Source organism: Alexandromys fortis, unplaced genomic scaffold, assembly GCF_014885135.2.
Source record: "Alexandromys fortis isolate MF-2015 unplaced genomic scaffold, M_Fortis_MF-2015_v1.1 scaffold_102, whole genome shotgun sequence".
Lineage (NCBI taxonomy): Eukaryota > Metazoa > Chordata > Mammalia > Rodentia > Cricetidae > Alexandromys > Alexandromys fortis.
The window spans coordinates 6,090,146-6,102,414 of NW_026067984.1; the positions used below are offsets into that span (position 1 = coordinate 6,090,146).

The 12,269-nt window shown below is 37.6% G+C and overlaps 1 protein-coding gene and 1 non-coding gene across 4 annotated transcripts in view; both read left to right on the top strand.

The window, feature by feature from the left end:
* Lrba (LPS responsive beige-like anchor protein) overlaps positions 1–12,269 on the top strand; it is a 468,170-nt gene that overhangs the window by 115,712 nt on the left and 340,189 nt on the right. For all 3 annotated transcript variants that reach the window (XM_050158812.1, XM_050158811.1, XM_050158813.1), the window contains exons 30-31: positions 680–1,130; positions 8,566–8,699. In XM_050158812.1, coding sequence (XP_050014769.1) covers positions 680–1,130; positions 8,566–8,699 — 585 coding nt within the window. The remainder of the gene's footprint in view (positions 1–679; positions 1,131–8,565; positions 8,700–12,269) is intronic.
* Positions 4,560–4,722, top strand: LOC126511617 (U1 spliceosomal RNA). Its single transcript, XR_007594753.1, has one exon. It is a non-coding gene; the product is annotated as a U1 spliceosomal RNA (small nuclear RNA).

Below are 12,269 nucleotides of genomic sequence, written 5' to 3' on the forward strand. Positions count from 1 at the left end.
GGTATTTTTAATGTGGAAAATGGGTGGAATAACTCAGGAGAAATATGTGTGGATAGAGGTGATGAGAGAACCACGGACTGAAGGGACCAAGGATTGACCCCTGAGTTCCTTGAACCTAATGAATCAGGGAAAAAGAAGCTGAAGATATTAACGAGAAACTATTGGTGAAGTAATAGGAGAAAAAAAAAAACTATGTGTCATGGAAAAAAGGATTAGCAAATTGCAGAGAACATTCAGCAGTTGCTTTGATGTCAAGCGCTGTTAGGGATGAGGACTGATCTTTAAATTTCACAAGATGATCTTTAAATTTGGGTGAACTTGCAAAGAGCATGTTTGGTAGAATGATTGGAGGTTTGATTGGAGAGAGTGAAGTTAAACAGCAAAATGGGATTGCTGGGATTATCTCAGCTGGTAGAGTGCTTAACTAGCATGCATGAAGCCCTGAGTGTGATTCCCCATTCCCTCACCAACTGGTCATGGTCGTACAAGTCCGTACTCATTTTAGCATCTATTTGGATATAGGGTACATTCTATCATTTTATAGTTTATTTTAATAGTTTTTGATTTTGAGAGGACATGACAAATATTTCATAAGATCTTGGATGGCTACTGGGACTTGAATATACATTTAAAAGATCAGTTCTTGATTTCTTAATTTACTCTTCTGTTCCTGGGTAAGATGCAGAAAACACACCAGCAGAATTTAGCCACTTACCTCTATCATCGGTGGAGGAATCAGAGGAGGGCGCCTCCTCTACTCGAAGGAGAGACTCTGGCCTCGGTGAGGAAACAGCTTCTGGCTTAGGAAGCAATCCATCTACAGCTTCTCCAGCAGTGCCTCTGGGTGTCAGCGCGGGTCCAGATGCCATCAGTGAAGTGCTGTGCACTCTTTCTTTGGAAGTCAATAAATCTCAGGAAACAAAAACTGATGGAGGAAACGAGTTGGATAGGAAGGTGACACCATCAGTTCCAGTTTCAAAAAATGTCAATGTGAAGGACATTCTCCGAAGCTTGGTTAATATGCCGGCAGATGGAGTCACGGTGGATCCGGCCCTTCTGCCCCCACCCTGCCTTGGTGCTCTTGGAGATCTGTCTGGTGACCCACCGGTGCAGTTCAGGTCTTTTGACAGGTATGTAAGTAACCTATTGTTTCATTATGACTAGGTTTGCAAAATGTACAGAAATTCCACAATTTAGAATGTGAAAGTCTACATTTGTGCCTCAGAGTGAGTAGAATGTTTTGATCTGATTTATATAAAAAAATGGGTAGTTTTGTTGTGTGGTTTGTGCAGTATTTCAAACTTTTATTTATTGACATCTTATTTGCCACTAAAATTATTTTAGGTTTATTTTTATTAGTGCATGTTGTATGTAAAAGCGCTTTTTCCTTTTGTTACATCTCAGGCTTTACATGAACTTACAATAACTACCCATCATTCCCTTGCTATTTCTTAGATACTTCTTCATACACTCTGCATTGAATTAGGATTGCTTGCATGAACATGGGTAGTGGGTTATTTACTTGAACAAGGACAGTTTCCCAGCGGCTATCCTACTGAGGAATTTGACTTTTCATCCTTTAGCAACCATTTTACTTCTATAGCTCCCTAAAGAGGGGTGGGGCCTTATGAGGTCCCATGGGCCTTTCCTCTATCAGTGCAAGCTTCATGCATGTAACCACTGTGGTTTGCAAATTCTGGGTGCTCCAGCCTTGCTGTTTCTAGACGACACATCTCGTAGCACTTCTTCCCATCCTTCAGTGTTCCCTAACCAAGCCTTGGAGCCAGTGACGATCATGTTTCCTTCAGGAGCTGCTTATTCTCTGCACTTTGGCCAGTTGTGAGTTTGTCTCTTAACTGATGCTTTCTGCAAATAGAAGTTTCTCTGACCAAGTCTAATAGCAGTAGTAACCTGTGTGTAAAATTACAAAGATTTAGAAGGTAATTTGACAATGTATCCTTTAAAAAAACAGTAGCAGTAGGTTTCTTTGTCTAGTTGCTATAACCCCCTGCCCATGAACCTTTGACATTTATAATACCAGGTGTGGATTCCCTTCTGTGGAGCTGTCCTCAAATTTAAGCAGAAAATAATTGGTCACTCCCATAGCAATTATGTTACTTATTGTAACAGTGAGACCTTGTGGCTGGTAGGTTGGTGGTGTAGCTTGCAGAATTTCAGTTTGGTAGGGCTTGTAATGATTTTTCTTTTTTAGCAACAAGTATAGTACCTTCTGACTCCAGGAGAGCCACCAGCAGGGAGAAAGCTTCTCGTTCTACTTTTATTTGATTTTTCTATGTCCTATAACCAAAATGTATGGTGCTTTAGCAGCAGGGTCTTATCATCTGGTTCCTGTGGGCAACGAGATTTGTTCAGTAAGAGCCTTTTACTCAAATGATCCAGTTTGAGATTATGTCTGCCTCTCACTTTGTTTTGATCTAATGTGCCTTAGACTGAGATTCAGGTTAGTGCATCTTTGGCAGAATATCGCAGAAGTGACAGCTTCTCTTTGTTGCTTCCTGTTCAGTGGCATATGTATGGTTTTATCTTATTCCTGATGCCGTTTATTTTGGCCAGTGATTACAGTGGTATGCCCCCAGTTTCTCTATTATTATGGAGTTCCTTGTGAATAGAGATCGTGAAATTCTGTCACTTTATCAGATATTCTGTTCATTCATTTTATGGACTTAAGGTTTTCTGTTTTATTTGTTGGCTTTTAATATCAGAGACTTCTATATTAGACTATGTAGTGATGTATTTTTCAGTTGTTTTAGTTTTTGTTCTCTGTAATTTCCTCTTTTGTAAATAATGTCTTACAATGTTGTCCCAGACAGCTACAGATTCCTCAGCTCAAATGATTGTCTTGTCATAGACCCTTGAACTCATAGGAATCCTTCTGTCTTGGTCAAGGCTAGAATTATGGGTGTGAGCTACCGTGCCTATCTTAAAATTAACTTAAATTTGTGCTAGTGTTAATAATAAGAAACAATTGGGTGGCTAAATATTTTAATTAGCTGTGTCTTAAGTATTAGTTAATACTTAAGTATTAGTATATACATAAGTACTTAAATTTACTTAGTATATACTTAAAATGTTTTTATGAATTATCAAAATGTTTTATTTTGGTATTTACTTTACTTTTCAATAATGTTGAAATTAAATCTTTTTTTTTTTTCATTGCTTAAGTGAGATTATGCATTTACTCAGGGAATCCTGCTTAGGTATTGTACTTTAAAAGGTTTGTTAAAGTAAGGAAAAAATAATTTTGCTGGTAGCATTTTCCAGGATGTTCTGGGACACTCAACATGTCTGGTATGCATTTAACATACTGTCTGACGGAGTACAGTCTTCTCTGTCTCTCCCCTATCTTTTTTCTTAGCAAGAGACACCTTTTGAAAGACTTTTCTTGAAGCCGTGGGCCAATGGAGTGTTTTTGGGAATTTCAAAGCATCCCTCTGATCATGTATTTATCTCAGGAATGCTGTGCCAGAAATCAGAACTCTCCTCATATCTTAAGAATTATCAACTCCCAAGCAATAGCTGGGAAGTTTAGGGTAACAGCTGCATGAGTGAGCCCGTCTGAAAGGCTGCCAGGCTCAGTTTCTGTGAAAGGGAAGGTGTTTGTGTTCATTCCCATGCCAAGATTCCTGCTCTTATCTAATTGGAAGATTCTTGCTGGCGATTAATGGGTGCCAGGGATTTATCTTGATAAAGTTCAAGGGCTGGTCTGTGTTTTCAGCTGAATCCTTTGGGACTAAAGTACTCAGCTAATTTTTTTTTTAAACCATGTTAAATAAAATGGCATTGTGAAGGTTTGTGGTATTTTCAACTGATGTGATTTTAAAATGGAAATTCTAAAACTTGTCTGGAAGAGATTATTGCTCTTAATTTGTGCTTCTTACTAATTAATCGAAAGAACCTTCAGAGTCCCCGATTTAGGAAAATGACAGCAAAACAACAGTATTTTCACTTGCTGTGTGTGGGGCTATAAAAAGTACTTCCTCATAAACATAAGACAGATTTTTAGTTTATTTTCTGAGTAGAAACTTAAGGCCCGGGACATACTCATAGGTAGCGTTTGTGCTTAGTCTGTGCCTGATCATGAGTTGAATACCCAGCACAAGAGTTGGGGATGGAAGGATTAAAAAAAATAAGCACACTTGATAGTAGTATATTCTCAAGTGATCTCTATATATGTTGCATCTTGTTTTTTTTCAAAGAGAATACAGAAATATTTTGTTTTTGAATAGCTAATTTCCACTAAAGAATAGTAAGTTTAAATTTTTAGGTTATCTTTTCAAAATGTAGAGTCTACTTTCCTAGTTTAGATTTATGCTTACAGGATGAACATAATGGGTTAAATTTTTTCATAGTTATAAAATTTAAATAAGCAATATATATACATTATTTATTGCATTATAATTAGATTGTGCGATTTTGAATTTTATTTTGATACAGCCCAGAACCTTAGTAGTATTGTATCACTTCTCAGAAGTGATTTGAATCGGATAATGGATTCAGAAATTATTAATTTTATTTTTTGTATGTACTAATTCATTGTTAGAATAAACAGCAGGGATGAAAAACGTGATCACAAAGGTGGTTTTCCCAGGCCTGTCTTATCCATTGCACTCCAGATGTTCTGGCCTTTGATAGTTTTCTAAATGTGGAAAACTTAACTGCATAATTTCTGGTAGTGGGGAACTGGCTTCATTCTTTCCCCTATTAAAATAAAAAAAACTCATTTTCTATTCGTTACCAGATATATTTTTTGTAATTTAACTGTATATGCATAATTTCTTATCTTGAAAAATCTTTATTTTTGTTCTGTATAGATGATTATAATCTAGATAGCTACATTTAAGTGTTGACATGAATATGACGTTGGAGAACTTGGTGAATGTACTGAAAACCTTTTAATTGTATGCAGTGTGAGGAGTGTATGGCACGGGAAGTATAGCTTAGCAGACTTGAAAAACAGTTCATTGTGCGGCAGTGGCTGACATCAGAGAATCTGAGTTGTGGTTGATTCCTACGTAGACTTTGATGAGTTATTTCACCTTTCAGACTTGTCTCAGACCTTCAAAACATGTGCTAAAAAGCAGTTTGTTGTACTTGTCTGTAGTCTCAGGACTTGTAAAGGGTGAGGACAAGATGGGAGGAGTAGGATTTGGAAGTCAGGGCTCTGGCATTGCTACCTTTCATATTTTCTCCCCCAATTATTTATTAAATGAAATCAATCTATACTTTAAGATTGTTTTTTAAACTGAACTATAAATTGTTGAGACTATGTGCAAAACTGTGGGCAGTAAATATTTACGGAACTGAATTAAAGAATATGCTGTTTTCACTATGGAAAATATTATTAACAGCATGCTAAATGTTTAAAAACCAAATCAAGGTTTTGTTGTGTTCTGATTAGCGATGGCCACGTAAGGATTGTGCATGCTAAGGAACAAGTATGGAGTGCAGAAGTATGGAGTGCAGCCCGTTTATGTACTTGTGTTACCCAAATATCAGCCAGGATTCCCCACGTCCACCCAGCCCGCAAAACAATGGCTATTTTAACTTCATACTAAACCATTTATTAGTTTACCCGCTCCAGAACCTTTTTAAAAAAGGAAATAAAAACAAGCTTTTGAACATAGGCTTCCTTAATTTAGCATAGCACCTTTGAGATTCATCCGGGTCGATAAGTTTATCAGCAGTCTGTCATATTGTTGTGTAATACCCGACTATATCAGTTCTCACCATTTAAAAGTTTATTTTTGTGAAGGAAGGATGTTTGTGCAGTTGCCAGTTTTCAACCACTTTAGTGCATCTGCAAGCATAATTGTATTATTGCATACGTAAATGTTCTTGAGCAAAGATCTGAGGTACAGTTGTTGGGTCATAGGATAAACTTATGTTTAAAATTTTGATTAAACGGACTGAAATCTCAAGGTCCAAATCAGGAGCAGAAGGAGAGCGAACATGAGCAAGGAACTCAGGACCGCGAGGGGTGCACCCACACACTGAGACAATGGAGATGCTCTATCGGGAACTCACCAAGGCCAGCTGACCTGGGTCTGAAAAAGCCTGGGTTAAAACGGGTCTCACTGAACATAGCGGACAATGAGGACTACTGAGACATCAAGAACAATGGCAATGGGTCTTTGATCCTACTGCATGTAGTGGCTTTGTGGGAGCCTAGGATGTTTGGATGCTCACCTTACGAGACCTGGATGGAGGAGGGTTTTCCTTGGACTTCCCACGGGACGGAGAGCCCTGATTGCTCTTTGGGCTGACGAGGGAGGGGGAACGGACTGGGGGAGGGGAAGGGAAAGGGGAGGCGGAGGTGGGGAAGAGACAGAAATATTTAATAAATAAATAAAGAAAGAAAAAAATTTTGATTAAAGGGAAGATTTTTTTTCACTGCTGTGAGTTGAACACTGGCTCTCAGGCATATGAGGCAGAGTGCAGTGCCACTGCCTGCCACAGTTTCACTAGCCTATGTTATAGTCCGTAAAGATGTTGCTTGCATAAAACAGATCGTGATGGTTCTTTTGTGAACAAATGGAAAGTAAATTATTCATACTTATTATTTTCTACCTAATTGTTAGAGCATAGAGATTTTTCTTACATATTGGTATATAAATTATATTAATATAAATATTTAGTATTGTTTTCTGAGGGTACCACCAGAACATATGTATACACACACACACACACACATACACACACACATGCACCACCCAGAGGTCATATCCACTTTCCTCTAAGTCAGTGATCTTCAACTGATATAAGCTACCGTGATTTAAGCACACCATTTTGGGATTGGGGGCTCAGGTGGCTGTTGCTTCTATTTTTTAGTATATAGTTAACATTGGCAGTCACCCTTATAATGATGTGACACCAGCTACCCCCAGTACATTGAATAAGCCTTGCCTAGCACAAGATAACTTGATTTAATTGGCAACAGTGTTTGCCCTCAGATGATAGTCACTGAAGTAAAACAGAACCTATTTCACTTTGCTCTTCTTCTTTTTTTTTTAAATTAACAATAGAAATGTATTTTTTAAAATAATAGAATTGTGTGCTTTAGGAAGTATAAATACATTTGTTAGGATAAAGTACCTAAGTAATTTTGTTTAAAAATCAAATACTTTAAAGCTATTAAGGGAATACTTTCAGCTTACAGTATTGTCAACAAAAGATGTGATTAAATAAATTGAATGTTGAAGACTTTAAGCTTATGGTTAACACAGGGTAATTAAAAGTAAGAGCTGCTGTGGGAGCGCATTATATATCAGCTGTCCTTTTACCTCATTAACTGGGTTTTTGCATGTTTATGGAGCTAACTTCAATTAAAAATGCCTTTTAAGTTATGCCTAACAAGGTCTTTTAGTCACTCTTTTAGTATAAAGTATTGCACTTTAATTGAAATTGGTATATCATAAATACATGTGTTTGAATAATACATAATATGAACAACTGGTTCTTTAGCACCTTTTCTGTTTACAACAATTGTTGTTTTCTATATGATATAATAAAAAACTGTCATAGTTTATGAGCTATATACATACCAATTGCTTGTATAGGTATTGTTTTATCTTTTAAGATACTTAAGGTTTTATAATTTCAAATTAGCAGTGCTTTAAAGTCCTTCTTGAAACATACTGAGTTTTCTGCATCAGTTCTGACATTTTAAAAAAAGTTAAATACTTCTCTTAAATTTCAGATTTTTTCCCTTCAAAATTATCTTTGGTTATATTTACTAGAAAATTCAAGATGATCTTAAATTTAAAAAAGTCTTATGTGGTAAATGTTGATTCAAATGGATTATTTTCATAGGACATTGTCCTAGTTTTAAAAACAACAAGGCTGGGGAGATAGCTTGCAAGTACAGTGTTTGCTGTGAAAGCAAGAGGCCCTAGGTGTGATCTTTACAAAGCTGTGTGTGTGGAAGGGAGAGCAGAGAGGGGGTTGGAGAGATGGGTCAGGGATTGAGAGCCCTAGATGCTCTTCCATTGATCTTCCATCAGACCCGGGCTTGATTCCCACCGCCCCATAGTAGCTCTCAGCTGTCTGTAACAGGTTCTAGGAGATCCAATGCCCATTTCTGGACCCTGTGGACACCAGTCGCAATATAGTACAAAGACGTGTGCAGGCAGACCAGCACTCATGCACGTTAAAGACAAACAAACAAAGAAACACACCTGAATGTGATGTACTCTTATAAACCCAGGTCTGGGGAGACAGACTTAGTGGGCCTTGGGGTTCCCAGTCAGCCGGCTTAGCCTACCCAGCTGTCTCTGCCTCCTGAGAGACTCTTTGTCAGAAACAAGCTCCTGAGGAACAGCATCCAAGCTTGTACTCCCTCTCTCTACCTCTCCCTCCCTCCTTTCCTCTCCCCTCCTCCCTGCTCTCTAAAAGAAGAAAAAGGCTCATAAGTATGGACAGCAGTGAAGAAACTTTAAGTTGAATGAATATTTTAAAGACTACACCAGAAATCAGAAAGGGAATGAGATCTTCATTTTATTTTGAAGTGTGTATAGTGTGATTTATATTTTAAAATCTTTATTACAGAAGTGTCATCATTGCAACAAAGAAATCAGCAGTCTTACCTTCCACCCTTACTACAAGCGCACCCACCAATGCCGTCAGTGTGGTTTCCTGTGTAGATTCCACTCAGGTCTCAGACGTGGGCGGAGAGTCACCAGGTGAGTTAGGCGTCAAAAATATCAACATAATTTTTAGATCCTATTTTGGCAAACCTTAGACTTTTCTGTTAAAATTTGAATTTCATAACGTCCTTTAGAAATCTTTGTGCTTTTGTATTTTACTGCTGATTTTTTACTAATACCCTAAAAAAATCTGAGTAAAATTAAAAAGTAAATTCAGTTGGTAGAGTACTTGCTTAGCTCTGGGTTCAATCCCTAGGGCTGCATGATCTGGGGGTACACATACCTGTCAGCCTAGCACCTGGAAGGTGGGGGCAGATGATCAGACATTCAGGGTCATCTTTGGCTACATAGTGATTAAAGACCCACTTCAGCTATATGAGACCTATTAGTGATTGATTGTTAAACGCGTATCTACTATATACTACTTTGTTTATTTTCCTGAATTAGAACCTAGTGTGTCGTTCTTGTACTAGCCACAGTGGTACACATTCTTTTTACTTTGTCTAGCTTTCCTTTCACGTTTCTCTGTACTATGAAAGCATAGTAACTAATGAATTTCGGATCTTAAATCCATCTGTGTTAGGTGAAGGTTGGAGATAGAATATGTAAGTAAAACTTGAAGAATGCAGTGTTAAACTACCCAAGTAGGATGCTGGGGAGATTCCTTAGGGGTTGTGTGCTGCTGTGCTTGCAGAAGGACCTCAGTGTAAAAGGCTTGCCTACAGTTCTGTCATTCGGAGGCAGAGACAGAAAGCTCCATGGGGTTTTCTTCCCAGCTAATTTTGCTGAATTAGTGAGCTTCAGGCTTGGTGAAAAAGTTTTCAGTCTGAAAAATAAAGTGGAAAGCAATAAAGGTAGACACGACATCGACCTCAGACCTCCTCGTGCGCTAACATGGGCACAGAACCTTCAGACACACTGCTGGACAAGCAATGTAATGACGGTAGGAAAAGGGAACATACTTATATCAGTTATACCGTTCTCGAGGATGTGCTGTTTCATAACATAGCAACCAGGGGCTAAAACCTCCACAGGACTCATACTCCTAGGATGAGGTTATTGTAAAACATGAAAAAAATCCTGAAGGAATCCCTTGCTGATTAAAAGATCACTGTTTTTTATTTATTTTGGGACAATTCATATAAGGATCTGTTCTCCTTCTTTTATTTGGAGAGTTTTGAGAATTTTTGCTGTTGTTACTAAACTAGCCATTAGTTAGCCAGCCCCTGCCTCCATTCTGGGTTTTGTGTTCTGTGTTGACAAAGTAAATGCAGTAATTTTTTCAGCATCTTGTTTTTTTTTTTCCTTTTTTTTTTTTTGTTTTGTTTTGTTTTAGTTTTGAGACTGGGTTTCATGTGACCTAGGCTGGCCTTGAACTCACTATGTAGCCAAGGGTGAACTGAAACTTGTTACCCTTTTGTCTCCACGTCCCAAATGGTGGAATTTTCCACCATGCTTGGTTTCTGTTGTGCTGGAGAGAGACCAGGGTTTCTGTGCGAGACAAGCACTGTATCAGCGTATCTACATAGCTAGCCCTACTTTTTGCTTTTATTTTACTTGTCTTAACCAAATTTTCTTTTATAGTTTGAAATGCAACTACTTCTTAGAAAATGTTATAGCATGCTAAAGAAAATCGATACTTTACCATTCAATTGTAACTATGTAAAGCATATAGTTTCTGTGTAGCTAAAAGTAAGAGAGCACACTGCAAAGTAACTTGATTAATTCCGTGAGTTGAGTTGCACTACTGGGCCTCATGTGGCCTAAGCTGGCCTTCAACCAAATGTATAGCAAAGAATATCCCCACTTTTGCTGTGCTTGAGAGCTCTGGGACCATCACAAATTTGATTTCTCTTTTAGAATTTATTTTTAGTGTCTTTGTTTTTTCTTTTGAGTTGAGAACTGAAGCACCGAGCTAGCTCCCCAGCCCATATCAACTACTTTCTAAGAGTTCATGAGGAGTACACATTTTATTTTCATATATAGAAAACAGTAAGCATTAAGTTAAAAATTTCACCTCGAAAGACAAAGTTGCTGTCATAGTATTGCATTGTGTGGCTTAGACTTTTATTTTATCATAGAAATTTAAGCATCACTACACTTTGGTTTTTAGATTAGTTTCAATTTTGTAGAAGTAGAAAGAACATGGTTGCCTTGTATATACCCCTACAGCACTCTCTTCCTAGGAAAAAAATAGTGATCCTGGTTTAAGTATACAAATATGTGCAACTTTATCCATGCTCAAAGTGTTGTGTTTTTTCTTGATTAGCTTTTTATAAAAAGACAGTAGCTATTATTGTTTTTATGAAATTGGCAGCTATTTAAAAATTCTGTTTTTAAGAATTCCCTCAGTAAACCCCCAGAGAAGGCATGACAGTATGAGACGTTCCTCCTGTTCCAAAGGTTGTCTTCTTTAATTTCAGTTTATAGTACAGAGTAAATAGGATCTTCTGATGCCTGCAGAGGCCAGAGGTGCCAGATTCCCTGGATCTGGAGTTACAGGTGACTGTGAGCCTCTTGGCATGGGTACTGGAAATTGAACTGAGGTCTTCTGTAAGAATAGTACATGCTTCTAACAGTGCAGCCCTCTCTCCAGATGACAGCTCTTAGATTTTTGAGGGCAAGTGGGCCTCCTAAGTTCTCCAAGCTGACTCTGAATTTCCGAGTTTTCTCAGCTTCTTGAGTGCTAGAATCATAGGCACATACCACCATGCTAGACTTCTGGCCACTTTCCAGTATGTCCTTCACATTTCAAATCACATGGAGATAAGAAACAAGAGAGTGAAGGTGTATATGTGATCTTTTGTTTTCTGTAAATCTATGGTATGAATGGGGAATTCCAAATTAATTTGCTGTCTGGAAGTCTTTTGTAACCAGTTGCCAAAATGTGTAATATTATATTGCATCTTATTGGCCTGACCCATAATCTGTCTTTTTGCTCCCTACTGCTCAAATTTTGTTCAGTTGGTGATGCTAGTGTTTTTCAAATAACTTCTCAGTGTTTTCTTTGTTGAGCCAGAATTTTTAAGTATTTACTATTATTCTATAACTGCCTTAATTAATTAATTGATTTAGTTCTGTGGACAAGAGCTTCATACATATTAAGTATGCACTGTACTATTTTGCTATGGGCCTGGTCAACTTGTGTTGCTTTCTTAAATAATTTATTTATTTCCAGTTATTCCTTGCCATCTTTGTGGGTTTGGTTTTCTTTTCTTCATTCATTTTGATTTCTGTATCTGACTTTTCCTTTCCTCTTTTTGCATGCTGTTTTCATTGCTGCCTGGCTTTTCATTTCGTTGATTCTAATCGGTGCTGTGACTACAACTGCCACTGTTTTGCTCTGTGTCGTTCCGTCTGCCGTATTATGTTTGTACCTTGTCAGGTGCTCATTTACTTGGAATCCTAAGTCTACCAAAAGTTCTCTCGTATTTAATAACTATAATTGGTAGGTTTAGGGCACATCTTGACTTAAGTTGTTTGCCATTTATAATGTGGTAATCAAATAAGTAAATGAATAAATATTAAATTTTATTTTCTTTCTCCTAGTTCTAACAGATTTGGGAAATCATTTGTGGATGAAGTGATTATTGTTATTATATTCTG